The sequence below is a fragment of the Triturus cristatus genome, chromosome 10, assembly GCF_964204655.1.
Source record: "Triturus cristatus chromosome 10, aTriCri1.1, whole genome shotgun sequence".
Classification (NCBI taxonomy): domain Eukaryota; kingdom Metazoa; phylum Chordata; class Amphibia; order Caudata; family Salamandridae; genus Triturus; species Triturus cristatus.
This window is the reverse complement of record NC_140593.1, coordinates 819,429,207-819,454,558: the sequence shown is the minus strand read 5'-3', so window position 1 is coordinate 819,454,558 and position 25,352 is coordinate 819,429,207. Positions and strand designations below refer to the sequence as shown.

Here is a 25,352-nt window from a genome sequence, read left to right as displayed (position 1 = left end):
TGCTGCAAACCCTGATGCCTGCCCTGCAGGGTCAGTTTGGTGCACCTCTCCATGTCCCTCTTGTCCTCTGTTATCCAAGTCCATGTCCATGTCCCTATCCCATTTCCTTCCATGATCCAATGTACCATACTTGCGAACATTTTGAACTTGGTAAGAGGGAGATTTTGAAAAAAAACTGGGGTATTGATTTTCCCCTTTGAGTTACATTGAAAAAGAGGATATTGTAGACAGGAGACAGATCAAATAAAGCCCATTTGAGCTTAAAAACATTGGACGTTTCCTGGCTGAATCGGGTCTGTTGGCATGTATGGTTGTACTACCATTGCCTCTTCCTTCTGCCCACAATGGTCTATTACATTGCCACAGCCTTGAAGGAGGGTAGATTTTGTATCACAGGGGGCCCCTGGCCCGTTCTGTCCACACCTGAAGTATGAGACCCTTGTCCTTGCCCTGCCAGCCGCATTTGTAGGCCGTATTAAATTGACCAGCGGGTCCTGTGTTGCTATATAATTATCCTGAGACATCCTTACCACTCAGCCAGCATAAAACCCCTGTGTAGGCCCTTCTGTTCAATATGTAGGCCTCTTTGTTAAATTGACCATAGCTCTGCAATTTTAGTGTATAGCAGTCTGAAGGCAGGTCTGCGTGGCCTTCTGCTCCAAACTAGTAGCCCCCACCCTACCCGAGTGCTCCGTGCTCGGTATCAAAGTTCAACATCCCACTGAAGCTGTCGACATACAGTAGGCTGCATCCTGGACTGGTACTTGCTTCCTGGGCAGGTTTCCCGCTTTTAAGGAAGTGGCAACCGCAGAGCGTCAAGTTAGGAGAACTGAGGAGATTTTGTTCATGAATATATTGAATTCCCGTACAATACCCATTATTTTCTGCTTGCTCTATGGAACTTACGATAAGCGATTGGCCTGAGAGACTGACCTTTTCACCCAGTCCATTGTCCGCATTAAGTGGGTAAATGACGAAATGTCTGGTAAAATCTGCAGACGAAGCTTTTGGGTAGCATACGTAGGTAGATGTAGCGTGCAAAGGAGCCCACAAAATGATATAAAAAGGGAGCACCCACAGATATCGACGGACTACCTCGCCGTCTGTATGTAGGTTAACAGGCTGTGCAGGTTTTCCCCAAGAGCTGGGAGCTCTTGTCTTCCTTTGCTTAAAATGTCTTGCTCTGCTTTGCTTGAAGTATCTTATTCTATTTTACCTATATGAAATGTCATGTTATGTTTAACCATTGTTCTCTTTACTTTTGCATTTAAAAGATTTTGTATTGTAATTGCAGGAATGCTTGCTCTAAGAGTAAACGTGAGTGTTCCTAGGTAACATTTTCCTTGGTGTAACTTGTTTCTCATGATGCATTTATAGTTGTGTTTTCTCTCTCTCTCTGTCAGTACATTAATTGAGATACAGAGAATATCATGACAGCTGTATGATTATCTGGATTCTGTATTTTGTACTTTATGTCTCTATTCTGCGGTTTCTTTGAAGTTGTATCTTCTCATTAAACTGCCATTGTATTCTGCACCAATTCCATGTCTCATATGTCTGTTTTCTTCATTTTTGGAGCAAGCGTTCCTAGGCACCCCGGCTCAAATTAAGGTGCCCCTTTTGTCCCTGACTCACTCTCCTGCTCAGTTCTGTGGTGGCTCCCGGGGCTCTGGGGACCGCCTCTAGCTTCCTTGACCCGTAATAGATCTTCCCTCCAACAGCCTCTCTTGCAAGTCCTGTATTGTTGGTTTGTTGCCCCTGCCCCCCTTTCCACTGCCCTCCATAGTCTGTTGTGCTTCCACGGCCCTTCCTGCCTGCTCAGTGTGGTTAAATTGTTGCCTTTGCACTCTCCTACCTGCCTTCAATTTTCAGAGTCCGTGCCCCTGGCCTTTGCCTCTCAACAGTATCCCAATGAACAACTAGATTGCTAACATTCTATATTTATTACAAAAGTGTGGAACGCCTGACATCATCTTGATGTAATCAAAACTGTAATACCTAGAGCATTTCCTTTAGAAATTACATATATGAGAGGGTCTTATTGGCATCAAAATTATGGTTAGTGCTCTAAAAGACTAAAATAAGGACATTTTGTCTGAGTTTTCAAATAGCGACAAAGCACTTTTAAATTATTTGTTATCTTTATGTTTTTTTATCCAGTTGACCACTTGATTAAATGTTGCACTTAGGGGAGAGGATGTGGTGTTACTTCCAGAACTGCAGACTTTGCAACTGGGGAACCAGGTTGAAGTTTCTGCTTCAGCTCGACATTCTGTGATTCTGGTCAAATCACTTAGTCTCCCCATGTCTACAACCAAAATGAATATGTGCTTGTGTGATGTAACCAATGCTCATGTAAAGCACTCCAATACCTGACAAGTCTGCACTATATAACACTGCAAAAACACTAAATAATGAGGGGCAGATTTATGACGACTGGCGCATCCCTGCATATCAGCAGGGATGCGCCAGTTATTATGCGCCACAGCTGCGCCACCATGGATGCGCCGCATTTATAATGTGGCGCACCATGGGGCAAAAACGGCACAGATGCGTGACGCATCTGTGCTGAAAAGTGGCGCATTGCTGGAGTTGCGTCGCAAGCGCGACGCAGCTCCAGCAATGATCTGGGGGGCCCTATCTGTACAATGCTGCGTCAATCCTTACGCCTGCTTCAAGCAGGCGCAGGGTTTTGACGCAGCATGGGCCTAAAAGTGACTGAGTGAAATCTTGTAGATTTCACTCAGCCACTTTTAGGAGGCGTTCCTGCGCCGGAACGCCCCCACCTGCCCTGGAACGCCTACATGTGGCGCAGGGCTTTACAACGTGACGCATCTGGGAGATGCGTCACGTTTGTAAATGCCCCGCACCATGGCGCAGGATTTGCGCCACTGCTGCGTCACAAAAGTGACGCAACGGCGGCGCAAAAGTGGCGCAAGTGCAACATAAATCTGCCCCTAAGTGTTTTGCACACTTCTGTCATTGGGCTATATTTGGGCTACATCTGGGTGATTTTGGGCTACATTTGGGCTCTTTTGTCTCCGGTGGCCATCTTGGGAGATTTATTTGTTATGAAGTTTCCTAATTTCCTCATGTACTGCAGTCTCCTCAGTAGGAAATGCTTTCAGTTTTTTACGTTGATTCCATCATGAAGGTATTCAGATATGTCACACATTTGCCATAAATTCTGAATGTTAGCACTCTAGTTGCTCATTAGATCACTGTAGTAAAACTACTGTTCACCATGGAAGTCTGCTCCTGGTATTAAAAGTGCATGTTTCAGTCTGCATGTCAGAATTTTTTAATGAAATAGAAGAGGATTTAAGAAGTCACTCAAAATGTGCCCTCATTTTCTTTCTTCAGCATTAATGATAATTTCTATGGCAAAATGAACCCCCTCATTGTGTTCCTTTTTAAATTAAATGTTTTAAGTGTTACCAGTTTATTCCAATCAAGATGGCTTCAGGTGTGCCATACTTTTGTCATAATGAAGACAGTAAGCGCTCTAGTTGTTTTTAAGAACATTCTGGGACATTCTGTCATTGGGCTATACTTGGGCTACATCTGGGTGATATTTGGGCTACATTTGGGCTCTTTTGTCTCTGGTGGCCATCTTGGGAGACTTATTTGTTATGAAGTTTCCTAATTTCCTCATTTACTGCAGTCTCCTCAGTAGGAAATACTTTCAGTTTTTTACTTTGATTCCATCAAGAAGGCATTCAGATGTGTCACACATTTGCCATGAATTCAGAATGTTAGCACTCTTTTTGCTCATTAGATCACTGTAGTAAAGCTACTGCTCACCAGGGAAAACTGCTGCTGGTATTGAAAGTTCATGTTTCAGTCTGCATGTCAGAATTTTTTAATGAAATAGAAGAGGATTTGAGAAGTCACTCAAAATGTGCCCTAATTTTTCTTTCTGCAGCACTAATCATACTTTTTATGGAAAAATGAACCCCCTCATTTTGTTCCTTTTGAAATTAAATGTTTTAAGAGTTACCACTTTATTCCAAGCAAGATGGCTTCAGGTGTGCCATACGTTTATCATAGGTAGGACTGTTAGCGCTCTAGTAGTTCTTTGGAACACTCTGGGAAGCTGCAGTAGAACACAAAGGAATCAACTGACAGTCTCTGCCCTTGTTGGATGTACATGTTTTACTGAGAATGTCAGACTTCATTCTCACATGACTGAGAAAGATAATGTGAATTTACAGAAAATAAGCTCTCAGTTTAGCTTATAGATCACCTTCCAAATCTCTGTGGTAAAAGCATGAGAAAATATTTTTCTCTCAATCATGATATCCCAGCAGAAGGCTTTTTCACATGGTGAAATCACCTTAGAACATACCACAATTCCTAAAATGAGTATGGTACCATCAACAAATGATTTATAATGTAACTAAAGTCTTAAAACCTTCTATTAACTGCAATGCATTTTAATGAGGTGCTATCATGTATATTGGTCCCAAGATGGCTGCCAACACTTCTTGGATGAAGTGCTGACAGCCAATCAGATCTCAGGATGAGATGTGTGGTTAGGCTCCGCCCACATATATATATGCTTTTAAATGCTATTTTCTCAGGAAATACTGAACAGATTTACACCAAACCTACAAAAGGCACTTCCTTGACCTGAGGACTACCTCTCTGCCAAATTTCAAGTAAATCTGTTCAGCCGTTCGGGCTGTAGCCCTGTCTAAAGGTCCTATGGAAAAATGCATGGGAAAAACGCGTTTTGGGACCCCCCTTTTATCTCAGCCCCCGCTTGACGAATCCCCCCGAGACTTTCAGGGTAGGAGCGGAGCGTAGCGCCCCACCTATTTTGAAAAATTCGCGAGGATTCGTCGACCGGCGCCAAAGTTATTCAAAATAGAATGTTGCGGATTTCCTATGGAAAAGGGGTCCTAACTATAACTACCTACTGGCGACCGCCAGTAGGTAATATATATATATATATATATAAAATAATTTTACAAATTGACTATATTTCGTAAGTTTTTTCAAGCATTTGTCGAGTATCGAGTGCATATGTGCTTTTATGAGAAAATGTAACAAAGACGTTGTTTCAACTTGTGGTTAATTTTAAAGGCTCTTCATTCGAGTTTTGCATATTTTCTGCAGGGTCACCCACAAACTTTTTGTCTTCACCTTTCTGTTTTCTGAACCCATTTTTGTTGACTTTTATGATTCTGCGGACTTTACAACTACTAATAAGTGCGAAAGTGCTTGTGCTCTCTCCTTTAAACATGGTGAAATGGGCTTATACCCAATTGGCACATTTAATGTACTTGTACGTCCCTAGTAAAGGGGTACTACATGTAAAATAAATGCTGCTAGTGAGCCATGTCTGAACTGGGGTGGCAGAGTGGGCTAAAGAACGGTGATGGATCAAACCCAGATCTGTTGACTGGGTGTGAGTGTTTGATTGGTTCTGATGCTCCCTCCATCACCACCCCCTTTTGTACCGCTTTGTTTGCCATAAGTTGGCAGGGTATGCTCAGACGTGAGTCCCTTGCTCACTTTGCCACTGGATTCAAGCAAGCCTGGCTGAAGACGGCTGAAATGCCAGAAACCGGTCCTAGGAAGCTTGTTTCCGGTCCAGGGAAGGCATGGCTTGGCAGTTCGGGCTGGACTGTTCCCATGAGGCACAGGGTCAGACTGATTTGCATATGGCCATGTCTGAACTGGGGTGGCAGAGTGGGCTAAAGAACGGTGATGGATCAAACCCAGATCTGTTGACTGGATGTGAGTGTTTGATTGGTTCTGATGCTCCCGCCATCACCACCCCCTTTTGTACCGCTTTGTTTGCCATAAGTTGGCAGGGTATGCTCAGACGTGAGTCCCTTGCTCACTTTGCCACTGGATTCAAGCAAGCCTGGCTGAAGACGGCTGAAATGCCAGAAACCAGTCCTAGGAAGCTTGTTTCCAGTCCAGGGAAGGCATGGCTTGGCAGTTCGGGCTGGACTGTTCCCATGAGGCACAGGGTCAGACTGATTTGCATATGGCCATGTCTGAACTGGGGTGGCAGAGTGGGCTAAAGAACGGTGATGGATCAAACCCAGATCTGTTGACTGGGTGTGAGTGTTTGATTGGTTCTGATGCTCCCTCCATCACCACCCCCTTTTGTACCGCTAGTGAGCCTGTAGCACTACTTGTGCCACACTTAAGTAACCTTTTAAACATGTCTCAGGTCTAGCATTGTAGCTTGTGTATGGAGTTTTAAACTGCCATTTCAAATTGGCAAAGTGAACATAATCTTTTCTTTCTAATACTTATAAGTCACCCCTAGGGGTAGGCTCTAAACAACCCAGAGGCAGGGACAGACTGGCTGTAGCGGGCATCGGGTGTTTCCTCGGTGGGCCACCAGGGTGGGGCCGGTTTTTGGACCCTGGGGGCCATTTTTGTTACCGGGGGCCGGCAATATCGGCCCCCTGTAACCAAATCGTGCGAAACCAGCACCAACTAATAGGTCTGACGCACCTCCCTCTCCCCCCTCCTGGGAGCCGGCTGAGCAGTTTGCCAGGGCCTGTTTTGCTTCCCAGTCTGAATGAATAAAGATGTGGAACGGTTGCACTCCCGGGTAGATTGAGGTAATTCGAGTAATCTTGTGTAACAAACTCTGGTGCTGGTGAGACCACCTCCTAATCGTTGAGGTGTAACTGAACAATGTCTGAATGCGTCTCAGGGAAAGACGTGCTAACGTGAGGACGTCTTTCCCTGAGACGCATTCAGACATTGCTTCCCAGTCTGGCCATGCCCAGAGGGCAGGGTGCAATGTATTTGAAAAGTTGGGGAGGCAGGAATTTCCAAGCACCTGTGGGGGTGGAAACTGCCAGAATATTCTCCTTACTTCTAAATGGGCACCAATTATAAGTATTCATCAGTTGACAGCAACAGGCGATGGGAATGGGGAGGATGATATGGCATTGTAGGAGTGGGAGCAGGGCCTGGGAACCCCCTCTGAAAGGCAGCACTCAGGAGAGGGGAATGACTCTTCTCCTGTATTGGAACTTCCGGCCAGAGCGGAGAGCGGCGTGTCTTCATAAGATATGTCCCCAGAGGAGCCAGCGGAGAGGAAGGCAGGGAGCAAGTTCATGCTGCAGATGGCCAGACTCAAAATGGAGGAAAAGAAAGCTAAGGCAGAGAGAGCCTTGGCTGAAAAGAAATTGGCCATTGAGGCTGAGAATAGGACACTTACTCATGAAAGGAGCCTCGGAGCTGGACATCAGAGCCAGGCAGGCGGAGTCTAGCAGTAATGGTGGCAGCATACCTGCAGTGCCCTCTGGAGACACGAGGGTCCACATTCCAAAGGATCTGGATTCCAAAGATGCTTAACTTTGTTGTGAAGATAAAATGACATTGACAAGTGGTTAAAATCCTATGAGGTTGCTCTGGAGATTAATAAGATCCCTGAGGAGGACTGGGGGCTAGTCTCTGGGGGCACATACTTAGCAAAGGGAGTGAAGCCCTACTAGATCCAGAGAAGGGGGACAGGATGAGGTATCCCCCATGAAGGACATCCTTGTCCGGAAGTATGGCCTCACCCCAGAAACGTACAGACATATGTTTAGGGAGACTTTCCCATCAGTCTTGGGTGAATTGTGTAGATTCCCTTTGCAAGGCACTGGATGGTTGTGTAAAGGGCATTAATGTGCACGATTATAAGGGACCGTACAATTTGAAGACAAGAGAGCACATGTTCAGTCTTGGTTTTTCAGAGATGCAGCAACACCTGATTGATAATTAGCTCACTGACACCAGGGAGCTTGCTGAGGAAGCGGACCTCTGGCTCAGCATTAGGGTCTAAAAGAAAGTACCAGGGAGTGGCCCAAGAAGGGTGATTCAGGTTCCCCCCTCATAGAGTGAGGGGAAGGCCAATGGTGACCCATGCCAGTCCCAGAGTAAGGTGAGGGGAAATAGTCACCAAGCCCCTTTTGAGAAACCGGAGGGGGTCGGGGTTCTGGTTAGCGGTGGTCCAGGGTGCCCCATTTCCAACCTCATTGCTTTGAGTGTTCCCAGTTAGGACACAAGCAGGGGGGGCTCTGTCTGCTTTCTGTATTGCATTGTGCTTTATTGCTATTTATTAATGTCATTATGATGTGTGGTGCTGATAATATGTTTCATTTCTGTTCTATTACTGTGATTTAATATGTATTATATGTAGTCTAAACAAAATGTAAAATGGACATTTTTATGTCCTTTAAAAAATAGAAAAATTATTTAATAAATGAATTGATCAAATTTGTGTACACAGTTGGATGTGGGCTTGACTTATTCTATGGACATATTACCTAACATTGAAGTATATAGGTGTAGGAAGTTTAGTTTGGTTTGTTGACTGCTCTAATAAACCCCCCACTGGCGGCAATTCTACAAGAGTGGCCGTTGTGGGCTTAGGGAGAAGTAGTTCCCAGGAGCAAGTCATCGACCATGCCACGATCTCCCTTAGCTGAGAGATAGATTCAGAGAATGAGCTTGTGATCCCTGAGGGTGGAATGTGTCACTTCCACCAGGTGAAGGTGAATGGGACCCCTGTCACTGCTTTGAGGGACACCAGGGCTAACCAGAAAAATGGAAGTGGAAAGGCTGGTTTCTCAAGAGCCGTACACCGGCCAGGTGTGTAGGGTAATTCAGATCCAGGAGCAGGAATTTTATCGCCCCATAGCCCTGGTATCCATGGAGTGGGGTGGGGAGGTGACCCAGAGGAGGGTTATAGGTAGTCCCCAGGTGACCCTAGACTACATGTAAATGTAAATTGATACTTGTATATCGCACTACTCACCCGCAAGGGTCTCAAGGCGCTTGTACGCATACCGCTGTGGAACCCATCCTGGCTTTCCCTGTGAGGTGTCCACTCCTGGGCACCCCCAAGGTGGAGGCCAGGCATCCTTAGCGTTGTGGGGGCCATTGTGGAGATTAAGCAAGCTATTGCCCAGAGTTGCAGACTGGGACTCCCTGATTGGAATTGGCACCGAGGCGAAAATTGTCAGGTCCGTGGAATTTTTGAGCCCAAGACCCGCCGAGGCAGGGAATTGAACCCTGGTCACGGGCCAGACCTCTGCATCAGGGTCTGCCGCTCTAACCATTGAGCCACACTTCTCCATCATTGAGCCACACTTCTCCACCATTGAGCCACACTTCTCCACATTCTGGGGAATCAATTACCCTGGGGTCATAAGAGCTGAGAGGTGCGGTCGCCAAGGACGCCCTGTCAGTTCAGTTTTCTGAGGGTATCACTCCCAAGCAGAAGGTACGGTAGCCCAGATGGAGGGGCAGAGTAAGGGAGGACTCACCCCTTTTCCCTGTTTAGCCACAGGGTACAGACCCTAGTTTGGAGCACCAGTCTCAGGATGTCACCCCTGAACTGGGAGGAGGTAGAGTGGAAGTAGGCTGCCTACCACATGGGGCTGTTAACCCCACTCAGAGAAACCTCGGCGGTCAGAGAAACCTCAAGAGCCCATGGGGAACTCCTTGCCAGTCCCAAGGCTGAAAGAGAGGCCTACCCAATTTCCCCCTTGGAACTTCCACCTGACAGTGGATGGTCTGCAGCCTGGCTCTTAACACTGACAGCTGTCAGTGGCCTCTGTTAGCTATTGTTCTTGTAGGCAGAATGTTCCTTGGGTTGAAGACAGAGGTTTGATCCAAGAGACTGAATGGGCCACATCAATTGGTTGGCTATAGTGGTACTGTCTGCCTACTGGGATGCATCTGTGAGTAATTTAAGGTTGGGTGCTGCACGGATGATTCCAACATGTGAAGAGATGGGTTCCCTATGGTTCAGGTCAGTGGCTCAGATGAGTGTAGACAGAAGGATCCAACTGAATTTAGAGATGTGTAGAACTGGCAAGTGCCCCTGCATAAAAGGGAATTCGCCAATTTTCTATCACCCAAGCAGGGAAGCCCATAAGGTATTGATTAGTCTACCCTGGCTTTTGGCTGGAGGGGGTGTTATTCTGGACTTGGCTCTTTCTGCATGGTCACTGACAAACCTTTTGCCTTTATTCTCCTGTTTTCTGAACCCATTTTTGTTGCTTTTTAGGACTCTGCTCACTTTATCACTGCTAATCAGTACTAAAGTGCTTGTGCCTCTCCTTTAAACATGGTAAAGTGAGCTTACACCCAATTGGCACATTTAATTTAGTTGTATGACTCTAGGTGGGATCCCACAACCCTCCTCGAACCAAGATTTATGGGTACTTGGTCAATGGGCCTAACTTGGCACCTGTATCTGGCCTGCACTTCATTGCGGTTGGCCTGCACTTGTGATTTGGTCCCGGCCAGATAACCAGTGTTGGCACTTTGTGCTTTTAAGCACTATGTTTACTTAAATCTTTAAAATTACACATCTCTGGATTTTTATCGTTTTGGTTCCCCAACATTTTTCATTTTACTTTATGTTTCTAAATTGGTGTAGGATTTTTCTTATGTTATATTTTCACTTTATTACTGTTTGAAGTGCTGCATGCCGCTACCACAAATTAGGGCCCTGGCTATAATGGGCCTGTAATACAGGGGATGGTATTGTTTTTATTGGTTTAAACCTTTGTGCATATGAATCATAGATTTACTGCGCTCATGTTCTCTTAGATTATTGTCTGTGTTTTAATAGGGTATAAAATATCAACATTAAAATACAAAATGCAAGAATATTTAATTAATTTCTCAGTGTATTTAAGTGCTGCATGCCCTGTGCCCCTGACATGATTCTTCCAGTGTGAATGAATGTGTTCTCTTCTTTTCAGGCGAATGCAGACCCGTCTGTCATAAGCTGTTTGCACACCTTGTCGCGCCGCATTGCCATCGTTCTGCAGCACGAGGAGCGACGCTGCCAGTACTTGACAAGAGAAGCTAAGCTCATTTTAGCGATTCAAGACGAAGTGTCTGCTATGTCTGAGAGTAAGTCTAGGGTTTGCTTCACTTTTGTCTTTGTGTCACTACTGCTTACGTTTATGTGACTTTGATGGTAGGCGTGCTGTAGAGGAAACCATGGCTCTCAAGCGGCTAATCCCCAAATTCTGTATCTTGGCCCAGTGGAACTCAAAACGACCCCATTTTCTCTATGTTTTATATTTGTATACACAATCTGCATTAAAAAGAAGGCCATATGTTAATGTGTATTTTATTGTGTGTTGAACTTTTATTCTGAAACTGGGTTTTAAAAAATTTAACTGGGCGTTCAATGGAAAATCCAATTGTCTATTATCTTTTTAAAAATCGAATACTTTTTTGCTTTTTGTTAAATGGACCAGACATCCAGATGTATATAGACACATCTACAAATGTGACCCATGCATATGTTTTATTTATTAGTACATCATTTTCATAGTGGGTGGAAATTGAATTTAAAGAGTGAACCCAATTATTAAGGCACATGCTAATCGATATACTACTGAATATCTCCAGCAAACTTTCTTGCGCCTAAAGTGAACATTCTCTCCATTTTCACTTAATATTTTCCAATATTTTCTGTTGATTATTTGTGTAAATGATTTGGAAATTTAGATAATTTATCCGTCCATACATAAAATGTCATAGAAACATTTTCCAAAGTCAGAAGTTCTGGTTAGACATTTAAAACTAACAACTAGTCATTGTTCAATGCACACTCGGCTCATCATTTTTGTTGTTTTGTATGTGACCAAAGCAAGATTTGTTAATCGAGCTACATTTATTGGTTCTGAATAACGTATGTAGATGAAGCATCCAGCTGACTTAAGTCCAGCATTTTAATGACTCCCACTTCCAGTAGGACATCTATGGGTCTGTCATGATATACAGCGGAAAACTATCAGGCTCAGCAGATCATCCTATAGATCTGGCACATATACATTCTACAACATTGGCGCCTGAGGTACTTAGCTCATCTGCATTATGTGTGGAATAATCTGAGAATTCTTTGGGTCCCATGGTGTAGCAGCGATGTTTCGCTTAAAGGCTTGGAGCCAACAAACGCAGCCATCCCAATGGCTTTGCAGGCAACAAAATATATACTGGAGCTAGATGACCTAAGGTTTCAACACTCTGGGTGGAAAAATGACATATTCTCAGGAGATATTTTAGAGTTTCGTCAACCTTGAGAAGGAATAAATCCATGCTCTATCCAGGGTCTGGACTTCTGTATCCTGATGTTTCTAAATACTAAGGTCTAGGGACGCTTTGGGGGAACACATTGACAAACATGTTATAAAAACTTGATTAAATGTTGTGCATTGTACCCAAAATTGCAGGGAGGGAATAACAGTATGACAACCAACATTTGCCTAAAATAAGAACGGTAAAAGACATATATTTCTTACCCCATATGTGTAAGAGAAAACAAAAGGCTAACCCGGAAACCTATGTACATGTAAATGTACTAACCCACTGGTAACCAGAAGGAAAGAAAACATTGATTTCCACCTGAAAGCTGTATGTGTCAGCAAGCCTGAAATCTTGTTCAGTGGAGTTGTGGGTTGGTGGCGCTGTGGGTTAGTCAGCAACCTCGAGCCTTTGGTGTCAGTGCCGGTGATGGAGGTGGAGGCCGTGTATGGCTGTCTCACTCCTCCCTGAGCCATTGCTGTTGAACGGCATAATGGGTCTGCTCAGCGGGCGCTCATCTTCAGCAGTTGCTGTTTCTGGTCAATGCAGGCGGATGCTCATTTTAGTCAGTTTTGGCCCCTGGCTGATGCAGGTGGATGCTCATCTTCAGAAGTTGCATCACTGGTCTCATGTAGACGGCTGGTCCTGGACATACACCACTGGCAGGCAGCGGCAGTTCCAGGTCTTGGAGGCCTGCGGTGAGACTGCTGGTAAGCATGATGACATTCTGATGCATAGCTTCTCCCCACAACTCATGACCGACACTGTAGATGCAGACTCAGAAACCTGTCACGACTCCATGTACCCAATGGCAGTGATAAGTGGTAGCCCTGTATCCACCTTCCCACACTTCATTGGCTGGGTGCCTACCCTCCAGTAAGAGGAATGCATTCCGTACACTCCCACTATCCGTGGAAGCTGTATTCACCCTCCATCTTGAGCCATGCTAAACTAGGGGTTATTCAAAATGGATCAAGCAGGTGCCTGAACTCAGACTCCCACCATACACAGAGTGCTACTAGCACACGTTACACTTCCACTGTACATTCATACACTCAACGCAGGGGTTAGGTGCTCATGTCAAAGCTGAAATTTACACGAGTGGTGTCAGTAGGCTACACTCAACTACATGCACACAAAAATAGGTGTGTTCATAACTAATAATTCACCAATCTTGTTATACAGCCATGGCCACTTTATGTGACTAATATAGGACAATGACAGTAGTTCTAGGCCTGCTATGAGGATATGCTTGGTGTGCCCTTCCAGGCCACATAACAAGTTCTGAAATTCTTATGCTGTAGACAGGCCTAGGTCTCTGCAATATCAATAGATTAACCTGATTGCAGGGCCAAACAAAAAGTCAAGATACCAGCTTCACAAGCAGCCAGACACTCATGGCAGGGGTGCTCACCCTTTTACCAATGAGTGGACATTCCCGTCCCAACGCTACCTTTATAATTCTATTTTTAGGACGAGCCAGGGCAGCGCTTGCGCTGCGGCATGCTGTATTAGAGTATAAACTAGAAGCTCCACCCACTCTCTGCCAATATTTGTCATTGGCTTGTGTCATTGCCCTTCGTCAGTGCTGGCTTCTGATTCGTTAATAGGCTTGTTAGTCCCTCCTTAGTACCGCCTTGTCTTCATTTGTAACCTATAACCACAAAAAACCCCAGAAAGGATCTAGGGAAGGGAACCAGAGGCACGGGGCACTAGGAGCAGGCAGCCTCCAATATACAATGTTTAGCACAAAAATAGCTGCTCCCAGTCTAGTGACCTAAGTGAAACAGTGTTATTTTGTGAGTGCAGGCATCTCACAAAAAGTGAAAGACTGGTCTCACACACCACCTGGTGTCATGCATCATCATTGACCTGTCATCGCCCTCTAAAAACTTGGTTTGATAGAGGGCGGGCATACACCTGAAGACAGGGATTCACTTCTAAAGTTAAGTGGGGGCCCTTGCAAACAAATATGAGATTTAAAAGGCCATTTCAGATGCCAAACTCATTTTAATGTAACTGGCATCTGTATGATAATTAAAATAAATGGTTGGTGTGTTGAGGATTCTATTGTCCCCCCACCGTGATGTGAGTGGTCGACATGTTTCTGCCAGTTGGTCCAGTCGGGTCCGTGGCATTCATCAGGACCTATAATAAACAGAAAACGGGCTCCGCCCTTACCGGACAATGGTGAGAGGGTTCCACTGAGTGGGGTGATCTATATCATGCTCCACTATTAAGCAGCTAATATATTCAAGCCTGTGAAAGAGAAAACAGACAAAGTGAAAATGCAAACTAGCACCATGGTCACAGTTTTGATGAAGATTGTCCAGGCAGCCACACACACGTGCACAAATTATATAGTGGGTGGCTATAAGTGCAGCAAACGTGTCATTCTTCTGTGCACTTATTTGTTTTTGTGAACTGTAATCCACGTTGCTTACCCTTAAAAAGGGACCTACTACCCCCATAGGAGGGTGAGGAAGGAAGACCCCTTCGGTCAAGCACTGTGTGTTTGAGGAGAAAAAGGAGAAACATTCAGGAAACTTCCAGGTGAGGACTCTGGAAAAAGCAGTTTATTATACTCAAAGATTTGCTATAACGCGAAGAGCTCAAGAGCAAAATGACAAAACAAACAAACAGTCATACCAACTCTCTCATACTCTTACTGTTCAAAGGTGTGTCTCCCGCTTCTACACCTATGTCTGAGCTCCTTGCCTCCTCAATGATAAGTGAGGGGAGCGAGCGTAGGCTATTTATAGTGTTCGCGCCAAATAACCGATGTTAATTTGTGGGTTAATTGAGTGTAATTGGCTCTTGCTGCATGAAGATCCGGTGTCGCCAAATAGCGCTACTTAAAGGTGCCTGGCTTGCCTGAAATGCATTTTATTTTGTGTACTGGCCTTAGAAGGACTTCCGATGTCGGCTCCGGTAATTGCCTTACATCCGAGTCACGGAGGAGCGGGCGTGGTCTCATCTTCGCTCCGTGTGGAAGGGAGCGTATGATGAGGAAGTGTATTGGAGCAGCGCATGAGCGCACCAACCACAGAGGATCGGGTGTGGTCTATGTCTGTTTTCTCTTTCACAGGCTTGAATATATTAGCTGCTTAATAGTGGAGCGTGATATTGATCACCCCACTCGGTGGAACCCTCTCACCATAGTCTGGTAAAGGTGGAGCCCGTTTTCTGTTTATTATAGGTCCTGATGAATGCCACGGACCCGACTGGGCCAACTGGCAGAAACATGTCGACCACTCACATCACGTAAGGGTACAATAGAATCCTCAACACACAGACCATTTATTTTAATTACCATACAGATGCTAGTTACATAAAAACGAGTTTGACATCTGTAATGGCCTTTTAAATCTCACATTTTTTTTGCAAGGGCCACCACGTAGCTTTAGAAGTGCATCCCTGTCTTCAGGTGTATGCCTGCCCTCTATCAAACCAAGTTTTTGGAGGGCGAGGACTGGTCAATGATGAAGCATGACACCAGGTGGTGTGTGAGATCACTCTTTCACTTTTTGTGAGAAGCCTGCACTCAGAAAATCACACTTCATTTGTAACCTCCCATGAGGGCTGGCACTTTTTCTTCGGTTGTTACACAGTATGTCTTTTTTAGTCTGTACACTATTTTCTTTAATGAGTTTCTCCTACTGCAGGCACGGCATGCTTTCCTGCAACATTCAGCACTCTATACGCTCTTTCACTTTCCAGGCAGCCCGGGACAATGGCAGCCGCTTCTTGAATAGATCTCGCATTTACAAGAGTTTGATTTATTGGCATGGTGCATGACAGCGACTTTTATTTATGTGTTAATTATCAAAACATATACGTAAAAGGCATTGTCATTTACAATGCCAATATCTTAAACTCTCGCAATTGCGAGACCTATTGTAATGCAAATGCTTCTTTATACTGTAATTCATTTTTCTCTCTTCCTTTTTCTCATTTCTCTTCTTGGTTAAGTAGAATTCTTCATTTTTGTTTAGGCAGCTGTGAATAATTAGAAGGGAGGTCTGTTGTATTTTTAGACTAATAAATTAGTCCTATTCCATGATGTAGGTGTAAGTATGGCTAGAAATGTTTGTAACTTGTATAGCAAAAGTTATGGTTAATATTAGAAGATAATAGTTGCTATTCGAGTAGTCCGCTAGGATACAAAACTCAACTTCAAGTCTCAGTAAGACACATTTGAGAAATGCACAACAGAAAAATACAGATCAACATAAAGATGAAATGAAATAGGACACATATTGCAAAAACTCATGCGGATAATATTTGTCGTGCTCTACTCTATAAGAAGGCTGGATGCCCTGGTCCGTCTTCATCCTAGCAGAAAGCGGCCCCACCCAATAAAGAACTGGGTTTAATCCCCTGGCTGTAGTGGTTTGCTTGTAAAGTGTGGCCCTCGTTCAAAAAGGTAGAGAAGGATCCATTTTAACAGTCGAATATTTTTGTGGCTTTGCACCTCGAAAAACGAGCATTATAGTTTCTGAGGTTAGCTTGGTGTCCAGAAAATCAGCACTTTACTAAATAGGTCTGTAGGTAGGGAGAGGTGTGGCGCAGCAGCCAGAGGGGCTGACTCCGGAGTGCGGGGTTCACGGTTCGATCCCCGGCAGCAGCTCAGCTCAGCATCATGTCACTCTGGGCAATAGCTCACTTAATCTACCGGATGACCGCCAGTGCCTTGATACCCTTGGGGAGGATAAGTCGCGCTTTACAAATCTGGAATCATTTATTATAAAAATGACCTAAGAGAGCTGTTGTAAACAAGTTTGCAAATAGAGTAAAAACACTCCCGGAAATTTCATATTATGTTCATATCCGCTAATCCTCTTTTATCCTTCTTGTAGCGGATGGCGGTCCACAATCTCCATTTCACCATATTCTACCCAAGTGCAAACTGGCCAGAGACCTGAAGGAAGCGTACAACAGGTACCTATGTTTTTCGGATTCGTTTGTGCTCGGAAAACTATCAAGAAAGTAAAAAACAAAAAAAGTGGTTCTTTGGCTAATGCATATTATTGTTAATGTGCCTTGTGTTAAGGCTTTATTTTATTTGCGGCATAGCGGCTCTTTTGTGCCATCAGTGTGAAACATATTGTAATATGGGACTTGGTTTAAGGTCAGAATTTAGCTGATTGTCCATGTTTGCTGCTAACATTCAGAGACCACTTCCATTGCTATGCATCATGCACAGTGCACTTTGCTGTAAGCATGGCATACTAATCCTGTTTTATACAAACTAATATTCTCCAGGAGATTACAATTTTTGCTTCAACATTCTTGTAAAACAGATAATCTTTCAAGAACGGAAAGGGTGCAGAGCCTGATTGTTCTACCTTGAGACAAAGTCTCTAAAGGGGAGGTAGAGCAGAAGTTAGACTTGATCTGCAGGACAGACACAGTGACGCTTCCCTAGGGGCGCAAAGCAAACTGATGAGGCCGCCCTGCAGTGTGCGGAGCGGGGAGCTCTCAGCCTCCCTTATCTCACAGGTATTTAAAGGCCTTGGGCTGAATGGGACTCCCTTCACCGCCATCGATGGGGTTGTTCGTAAGGGTGGGCTGAACATGCGGAGTTGTCATCCACAGAATTCCACTGAGTTACATAACAACTCAGCGAGATTCTGCAGAGTGGGAGGAATTCGGCACATCGCTCTGATTTTTAGTGCAGAAAGCTGGAACTCGATTAGAAAATCTACTTGAGCAGCAGAAAGAAGCAGCGCCCTCTGGCCCGCCGCGTGGTACCAATCCCACTGATTTGGGTCAGCCTATTTCTTTCCAAGATTAACTTTACTGTCACTCTCATTTGCTTGTTTTTGTTCCCTTCTTCTTGAGTTTTTCCATCCACTGGTGCATAGTTTCTTTACCATCTTTTTAACTGGATGACTTGTATCGACCATCCAGCGATTCATTAATGGAGGTTCTTTTTTTTCTTTTGCCTTTAGTATTCCATGGAAATGCATGTATTTACTTACTCTTTTTCCAAGTTGCGATGCTATTTCTGTCACCTCTTCAGTGCCCCAGCACCGCACCCTAGTGCTGTGTTCAAAGCTCGTCTGTTTCTTCCCTCCTCATCCCATTTGGCTTTTTGGCAATTTCTTCTCTGTCGCATCCTTTCTTAAATTTGTATTCCTTTTTACTTTTTTGTTATGTTGAAGTCTCCCACCTGATCCATTCCACTCTCACAGATTGTTTTGTTTTTCTTGCCACTCAGTGGCATTTGCTACCCCCAAACTCTGTCTGTTCCACTGTGTCTCTCCTGTTGCACCCCGAAATGTTTTTAAAAAAAATGTTATTTGCTTTTTAAAAATGTTTCCCCATTTTGGGTACTACCTGTAAATGCTGCCAGACCACTGCTTTTTTAAAATGAACAATTGCACACATTCAAAGTATATGAACACCTTTGGTAAAAATCATTGGCGAAGCTTAGAGGTCAGCATTGGCAGCCAACAGGCATAGCCAAAATATTTTTAGCAGTATTAAAATTTTAAAAACATTGTTATGGGACTGCTAATTTGCCAATGCCTATTTTATTGCCAATGCCTATTTTCTGACAAATCCAGCAGGCCCCTCGCTTAACTCTTTGCATAGGTGGTCTTACTCCTGCTGTGAGTTACATGAAAGATTGCTACATTCATTAGTCAGAGGACGTGCAAGGCAATACCCATTGTCGTTGATGCCAGTGTATTGTTGCTTGAACCCCAAGTTGCAATAGCCGCTGCCATTCTTCCTTCTAGTTGTGCTTCCTACTGGCAATCCAGCACCAAGGTTCCCAAAGAGCTCTGTTAATTCCTATATTGAACTTTAAAGCTTTTCCTCTGACTGGAAAGTATGCATCCAAAGTGACGGGAAAACATAGTTCTAGTCGGTGGCGGCTTGTAACATATGAAACTGGAGTGGTGAGGGTGTAAAAGTTAGGTATGACTTTTATTTAGCGAGGGATGTCAGCAAGCTTAATGGACAAACATGGGGTCCAGGGTGGGTCCTCCTCACGAGACAAAATGGATGCCAGATTGGCAAATGGTGCATTTTAAAGCAAATGAATTAAGTGATAAAGCAAGACTTACAAAGCAGTGGGAACGTAGTCCTGAAATATTAAACATATTGAAAACTTCCCCATATCTTACTACATTGATCTGTTCAACAGTTACTGTAATGTGCAAACTGTACAGCACGATAACGTCAGGCCTTCTAAACTTTGTGCTTGCCCTGTGTCTTGCATTGCACGTGGCATCAACTTTGGAAGAAAATGCTATAACCAGGCTCTTCCATTTTACTTTTGGGTGATTTTAATTTTTGGCCTTCTGACCAAGCCGAATGCCCATCTTCCAAGGAGTTCTCAGTTACCCTTTCCTCCCTTAACTTTACACCCCACATTCACTCTCCCACTCTCCCACCCATGTCAAAGGTCACACTCTCGACCAGATCTGGTCCTCCAATTGTTCCGTTGAATCCCTTTCAATCTTACCCTGCACCTGGTCCGATCATCACCTGATTTCCTTTTCTCTTCCCATTCACCCTCCGATCAAGCCCCCGCTCCCCAAAAACACCTGGGTTCGAGCATGGGGCCGAGTAGACCCTAACAGTCTATCCTCCATACTCACTTCCTCCGCTCCCCTCCTCCAAGACCTATCTACCTGTTCCCAGGTCACGGCCATTGACCATTGGCTCTCTGCAGGCTGTGACACCATTGCTCCTCTGAAGCGGGTCTCAACCAAACGAGAGAAGGACGCCAACCAGTGGTTTAATCAAGATCTTAAAGCCACTAAACTGGCGGTGCGGCGTGCGGAGCGGGCTTGGAGGAAAAATTATTGCCCCTCCTTACGCTTAGAGTTTATAAACATCCTTACCCTATATAAGAAAAACATCCTTGAGGCAAAAACCATCTACTTTTCCTCCAAAATCCTCACAGCCGAAAGCAAATCGAAGGAAATCTTCTCGATTGTTCACAACCTAGCGTACTCGGACAGAACCTCTCTCAAACCCACCCCTTCTCTGGAACTCTGTCACTCCCTAAATAATTTCTTCATTCAAAAAATCGAAACCATTAAAACCAATATTCCCCCTCCTTCCCCTGCCTTTGTGGACCCTCAGTGTCCCCCTCCCAAGGACCATCTCACCACCCTCCCACCTCTAACTAAGGAATCAATAATTGCCATAATCCCACTTGTTAAATCAGGGTCCCCGCTAGACCCCTGCCCGGCTCATATCCTCCGTCATATCTTCTCTAACTGCCCAGATCCCCCCCTTCACCTTCTCAACAGCTCCTTATCCCAGGGTGTGGTACCCAACTCACTTAAATCTGCTGTAATAGTCCCTATCCTGAAAAAGCCTGGTGCCGATCCATCTATTCCAGCCAATTTCCGCCCCATCTCTCTCCTACCTTTCCTGGCGAAAGTACTCGAGCGTCACGTCACCTACGCCCTGAGTTCTTTCGTGGAGAAGAACGGGGCTCTTGCCCCCCGCCAGGCCGGGTTTCGCCCCGCACACTCCACGGAGTCGGTAGTGCTCTCAGTCCTTGATAACCTCAGGGAGGGAATGGATACCAACCAACCTCAGGCCCTGGTTCTCCTCGACCTCTCAGCCGCCTTTGACACGGTGGACCACTCCATCTTACTTTCCCGTGTCAGGGCGGCGGGGATCGGGGGTACCGCATTGGTCTGGTTATCCTCCTTCCTGAGGGATCGCACCCAGGCTGTTCGCCTGGGTGATTTCACTGCAGACTTCCGTGATGTTCAGTGCGGGGTTCCCCAAGGCTCCTCCCTTTCCCCCCTCTTATTCAATCTTTACATCTCTCCCCTTATTTTTTCATTGCAACAAATGGAGGTCACCGTATTTAATTATGCGGATGACCTCCAGCTTGTGTTCAACCTCTCCTCTTCCCCCGATTCTGTCTCCAACTTTCAAACTATTATGATTCACATCCGAGACTGGATGAACCACAACCATCTTAAGCTCAACCCAGATAAGACCGAGCTGGTGTTGACGGGTGGTTCATCCAGCCCCTGGTCCCCCATTTTCTGGCCCCCTTCCCTTGGTGCCCCACCTGTTCCCTCCACCTCGGTTAAAACCCTAGGCATCAAGCTCAATTCACAACTCACCCTTCACTCCCAGGTGAGCTCTGTGGTTTCTTCCTCCTTTCTGGCTCTTCGCACCATTCGCAAGGTGTCCCGTTTCTTTTCTTTTGATGCCCTAAAACTTATCACTCTTGCCATGGTCGTATCCCGCCTGGATTATGGCAACGCCCTATATGCAGGTATCCCTGCATATAGTCTTCGGCGTTTGCAGCAGATCCAGAACCAGGCGGCACGCCTGGTGTTCAAACTCCCTAAATCCTCCCACACCACTCCCCTTTTGAAAGCTTTACATTGGCTTCCCGTCTGGGCCCGTGTCCAGTTTAAGCTTGCATCTATCACCTTCCAAGCACGACTGGGCACGGCGCCAGCTTTCATCTCCTCGGAGATCATTCCCTACGTTCCATCTAGGGAACTGAGGTCATCTTCCCAATCCCTTCTCACTGTCCCACGGTTCCGAAGAAAGAAATGGGGAGGCTCGAAGTTTGCGACTCTCGCCCCGACTTTTTGGAACTCTCTGCCTGCAGTACTCAGGGCTTCAACCCCATATCTGTTATTTCGGAAACAACTCAAGGCATACCTTTTTGCTAAATCCTTTAATTAATACCTTAGTCTCTCTTTTTTCCCCTTACCCGGGACTTCTTCTCTGACCTCTTTCAGTTTTTAGCGCCAAGAAACCGCTGGTGTACGTGCGCTGTACAAATAATTTTAAAAATAAAATTCAGGAAGCAGCTGCTGGCTGCAAACAGTCATATAGACATATGTGCAGAAATGTCTTTAGGAGGGATGAAAAAGTGGGGGCTCTCTAAAAGGGAACATGTCAAATACATTTCTGTGATTCCCATAGTGTACCACCTAACCGGAATTTTGTTTTCTCTCTGAGATGCAATTGCATCCAGATACATAACACAACAACTGACATACACCTAAAACCTGTCAGTACGATTGGCTTTGTCCTTGGTTGTTAGCTGTTTAAGATAAATGAGTAACAGCAATGATTTGTTATAAATAATTAACATTGGAAACGTTTCAGTTCTGATACTGAGTCTGTGAATTAAATAGTATTGAGGCCTGTAGAAGGATTTTTGTCCATCAGTCATGTGCTCTTTGACAGCTAAGCACCAAAGCGCACACACAGTCGTTTCTGTATAATCCTTGATAAGAAAAACAAATAAATTAGCAGGTAATTTCAAATTCTTCGGTTTTATTCACAATTCTGTACATGGCATGAACAGTTTCGCCATGGAGGCAGCTAACACGTGTTTCGTCCACAGGACTTTTTCAAGGCGGCAAAACCATAATAACTATTTAAAATATATTGAGCTTAATCCATAAGTGCAAAATCCTAAACGTATACCCAGTGAACACAGCAATGTGCCATCAAAGAAACCAAGGAGAAATACAATCAGGCCGTGTGCCATAAGGACTAAATGTTGAACAGACAGTTGCAAGACAGAAAAGGAATAGAACAGTGCAATAGAACCACAAGTCACTTGTTCTATTTCACTGTTGGTGGCACATTGATGTGTTCACTAGGTGTGAATTTAGGATTTTGCATTTATGGTTTAGACACAATATTTTTTAAATTGTTATTTATGGTTTTGCAGCCCAGAAAAAGTCCTGTGGATGAGACGTTTCCGGCTGCCTCATGTCAAAATTGTTCAAGCCATGTACAGAATTTTGTTGTGACTTAAATAGAAGAATTTGAAATTACCTGCTCATTCATTTGACTTTCTTATGTTATGTTATGTTATTTTAATTTATTCAGCGCACAGCTACTCGGAAGTGTCCCGGCGCTATAGACCACTGGGGAACCCGTCCTGGCTATCCCTGTGAGATGGTCCCTTTCTGGGTATCTCCAAGGTGAAACCAGGCATCCCCAGCATCTGTGGGGGGCCGTTGTAGAGATGAGGCAAGCTTAATGCCCAGAGTTGCCGAGTTTGTTCCTGGTTAGAGTAGGTACCGAGGCGAGAATTATCGAGTCCGTTTTGACCCTGGTCCACGACCCTGCCGCGTCGGGAATTGAACCCTGGTCCCTGGCCGATTCTCAGCTTAAGGATCTGCTGCCTCTAACCAGTGAACCACACCTCTCCACCAATCATGGCTTCTACAGAAACAGCAGTGTTTGCTCTTCGGTGCTGCTTTGTTGTCAAGTTTTCCAGACTGCCTTACAGTACGGTATTTTGCACCTTACGTGGCTGGGTGCTGTCGCCATATTCGAACTACTGGAATGGATTTCCTTTTTTCTCTTTTGATACTTGTTTACTACCCTATGTGATTGAATTAACTTGCAAGTGCTTATCATAGCCACCTTTGAATCATTTAGTTATGTGCGCTTTATGTGAGATACATTTGACCTTTTTCTCTGCATATCTCATCCATCTGCTCATCTTCATCCACCTCTCGTTCCTCTTCAGCACCCTCTTTTCACTGTTCCCTGAATGTACTTCATAGCATCTCCCTCACTTCACCACTTCCAAACATACACTGCACTCACTCACATGTAAGCAATTTATTTCCTTTTGCCTTGTAAATATTTTAATATCTGTGTACCCCCTTAGCACACCTTTCAACAGAATTTCACTTGCAACTGGAATACATGACCATTGTTCTGTGTGCTCTGCAGAGAGGCCAAACACACTGACAGGCACTTTGCTTCGACTTCAGCCTCGGCGTGAGAGCTCTCAATCAAAGCCCCTCATAAAGACCTGCCACATCTCAAAGCATGCTCCATGCTAGAGTAATAAGATGCACAGAAAAAGAAACCGTAACACAACATGATAACATAGCCAACACTCTTGTGGAGTGCGAGATTATATAAAATATGTGAAATAAAAGAGGAACTAAATCGCTGACATGCATTGCCTTAATGTTTTTAACATTCATTGTTGGTATATCAATCCATGTTTTCTGCCATTAATGTTAAGGACATGACGATAGGGCTAGTTTTGTCGCCATACAGCAGATAAGTGTCATTACAATAAGCACAAATTTCCCCTTTTGCGCTTGACAAAGACATTTGGATCAACTTCGCAAGGGAACAAAAACCCTGATTGTCTTTTGCCTCAATTTTGTGGGGGAACTACTATAGCAGTTCTATCTCTAAGGGGGCCAGCGATGTGCAGCCAGGGCCTGGGGTGTCACAGTGGCGGATGTTAAAATGACCAGGGGTCTCAGCACAATATACAGAACACAAGATTAGTATTATAACACTTACCATTACCGACGACGAAGCACCAAATCACACACCAAATCGCACGTGCTTGCATCCATTCCTACATGTGACAAATAGGAAAGGGTGGGATCTATGCCTGTGAATGTCAGACAGCTGACCACAGTCTTGGACGGAGACTCAGACACCCAAAATAGTATGCTGAAAGCGTCACTGGCCTATAGTGGATACCTTCATGGAGAGAATGAGACATTGTCCAGGCAGAGCACCTACCTTGATGAAAGTTTGACTACAGGGGGTCTCTCCCAATTAACCACCAATTTTAACATTGTTTTGCTGAAACTCGATAATCGAGTGAGAGTTACTTAGGGGTACCCTCCACTATACACAATAACAGATTCCAAGGAAACCCAATTCAGGTACAGAGGGTTAATACAAAATTTGGGATCCGAATGGACCTGAGGAATGCCGGTGTGACCCAATACTGTGGCCACTTTTAATACGGCAGAAACATGTCCATACTTTGGCAGTAAGGAGGGGTGAAGGAACTCTTAAATCTTTTCTATCACCACAATACTTCACGTTTTTAGACCTAGCTGGTGAGTCCAGGAATACAATTATCAAAGAGAGACACCACCAAGCTAGTTTTAACCTTCACTGCACTTTTCTTTCAGTGATCCCAACGCATATTGTTTTATACATTTTCATGTTTGTATTGTCTTCCCTCCCTTTTGCTCCTCCCAAGGTGTTGGTCTGCGCACAGGTATATTGTAACTACAAGCCCAATGATGAAGCATGTCACAATTTTGTGAGTGAGGGCAGTATTTTTTCACATAACATGTGCCACCTTTGGTCCACTATTCCTCTGTGTGTGTTACTACTATAGTGGATACTACCATAGACCACAATGGTAATGAAGAGCTTTAGAACGGTAAGCCCTGCGTCAAGTGTCACAGTTCAGAAAGTTGATTTTCTGCCTGGCTTCCATCTCCTGCTTCAGAGCGAGACAGGGCAGGTAG

At 44.7% G+C, this 25,352-nt stretch overlaps 1 protein-coding gene across 4 annotated transcripts in view; it reads left to right on the top strand.

Moving 5' to 3' along the window:
- The window catches only part of NPRL3 (NPR3 like, GATOR1 complex subunit), a 360,149-nt gene that overhangs the window by 93,100 nt on the left and 241,697 nt on the right, over positions 1 to 25,352 (top strand). For all 4 annotated transcript variants that reach the window (XM_085628418.1, XM_085628421.1, XM_085628419.1 and 1 more), the window contains 2 exons: positions 10,743 to 10,896; positions 16,938 to 17,019. In XM_085628418.1, coding sequence (XP_085484544.1) covers positions 10,743 to 10,896; positions 16,938 to 17,019 — 236 coding nt within the window. The remainder of the gene's footprint in view (positions 1 to 10,742; positions 10,897 to 16,937; positions 17,020 to 25,352) is intronic.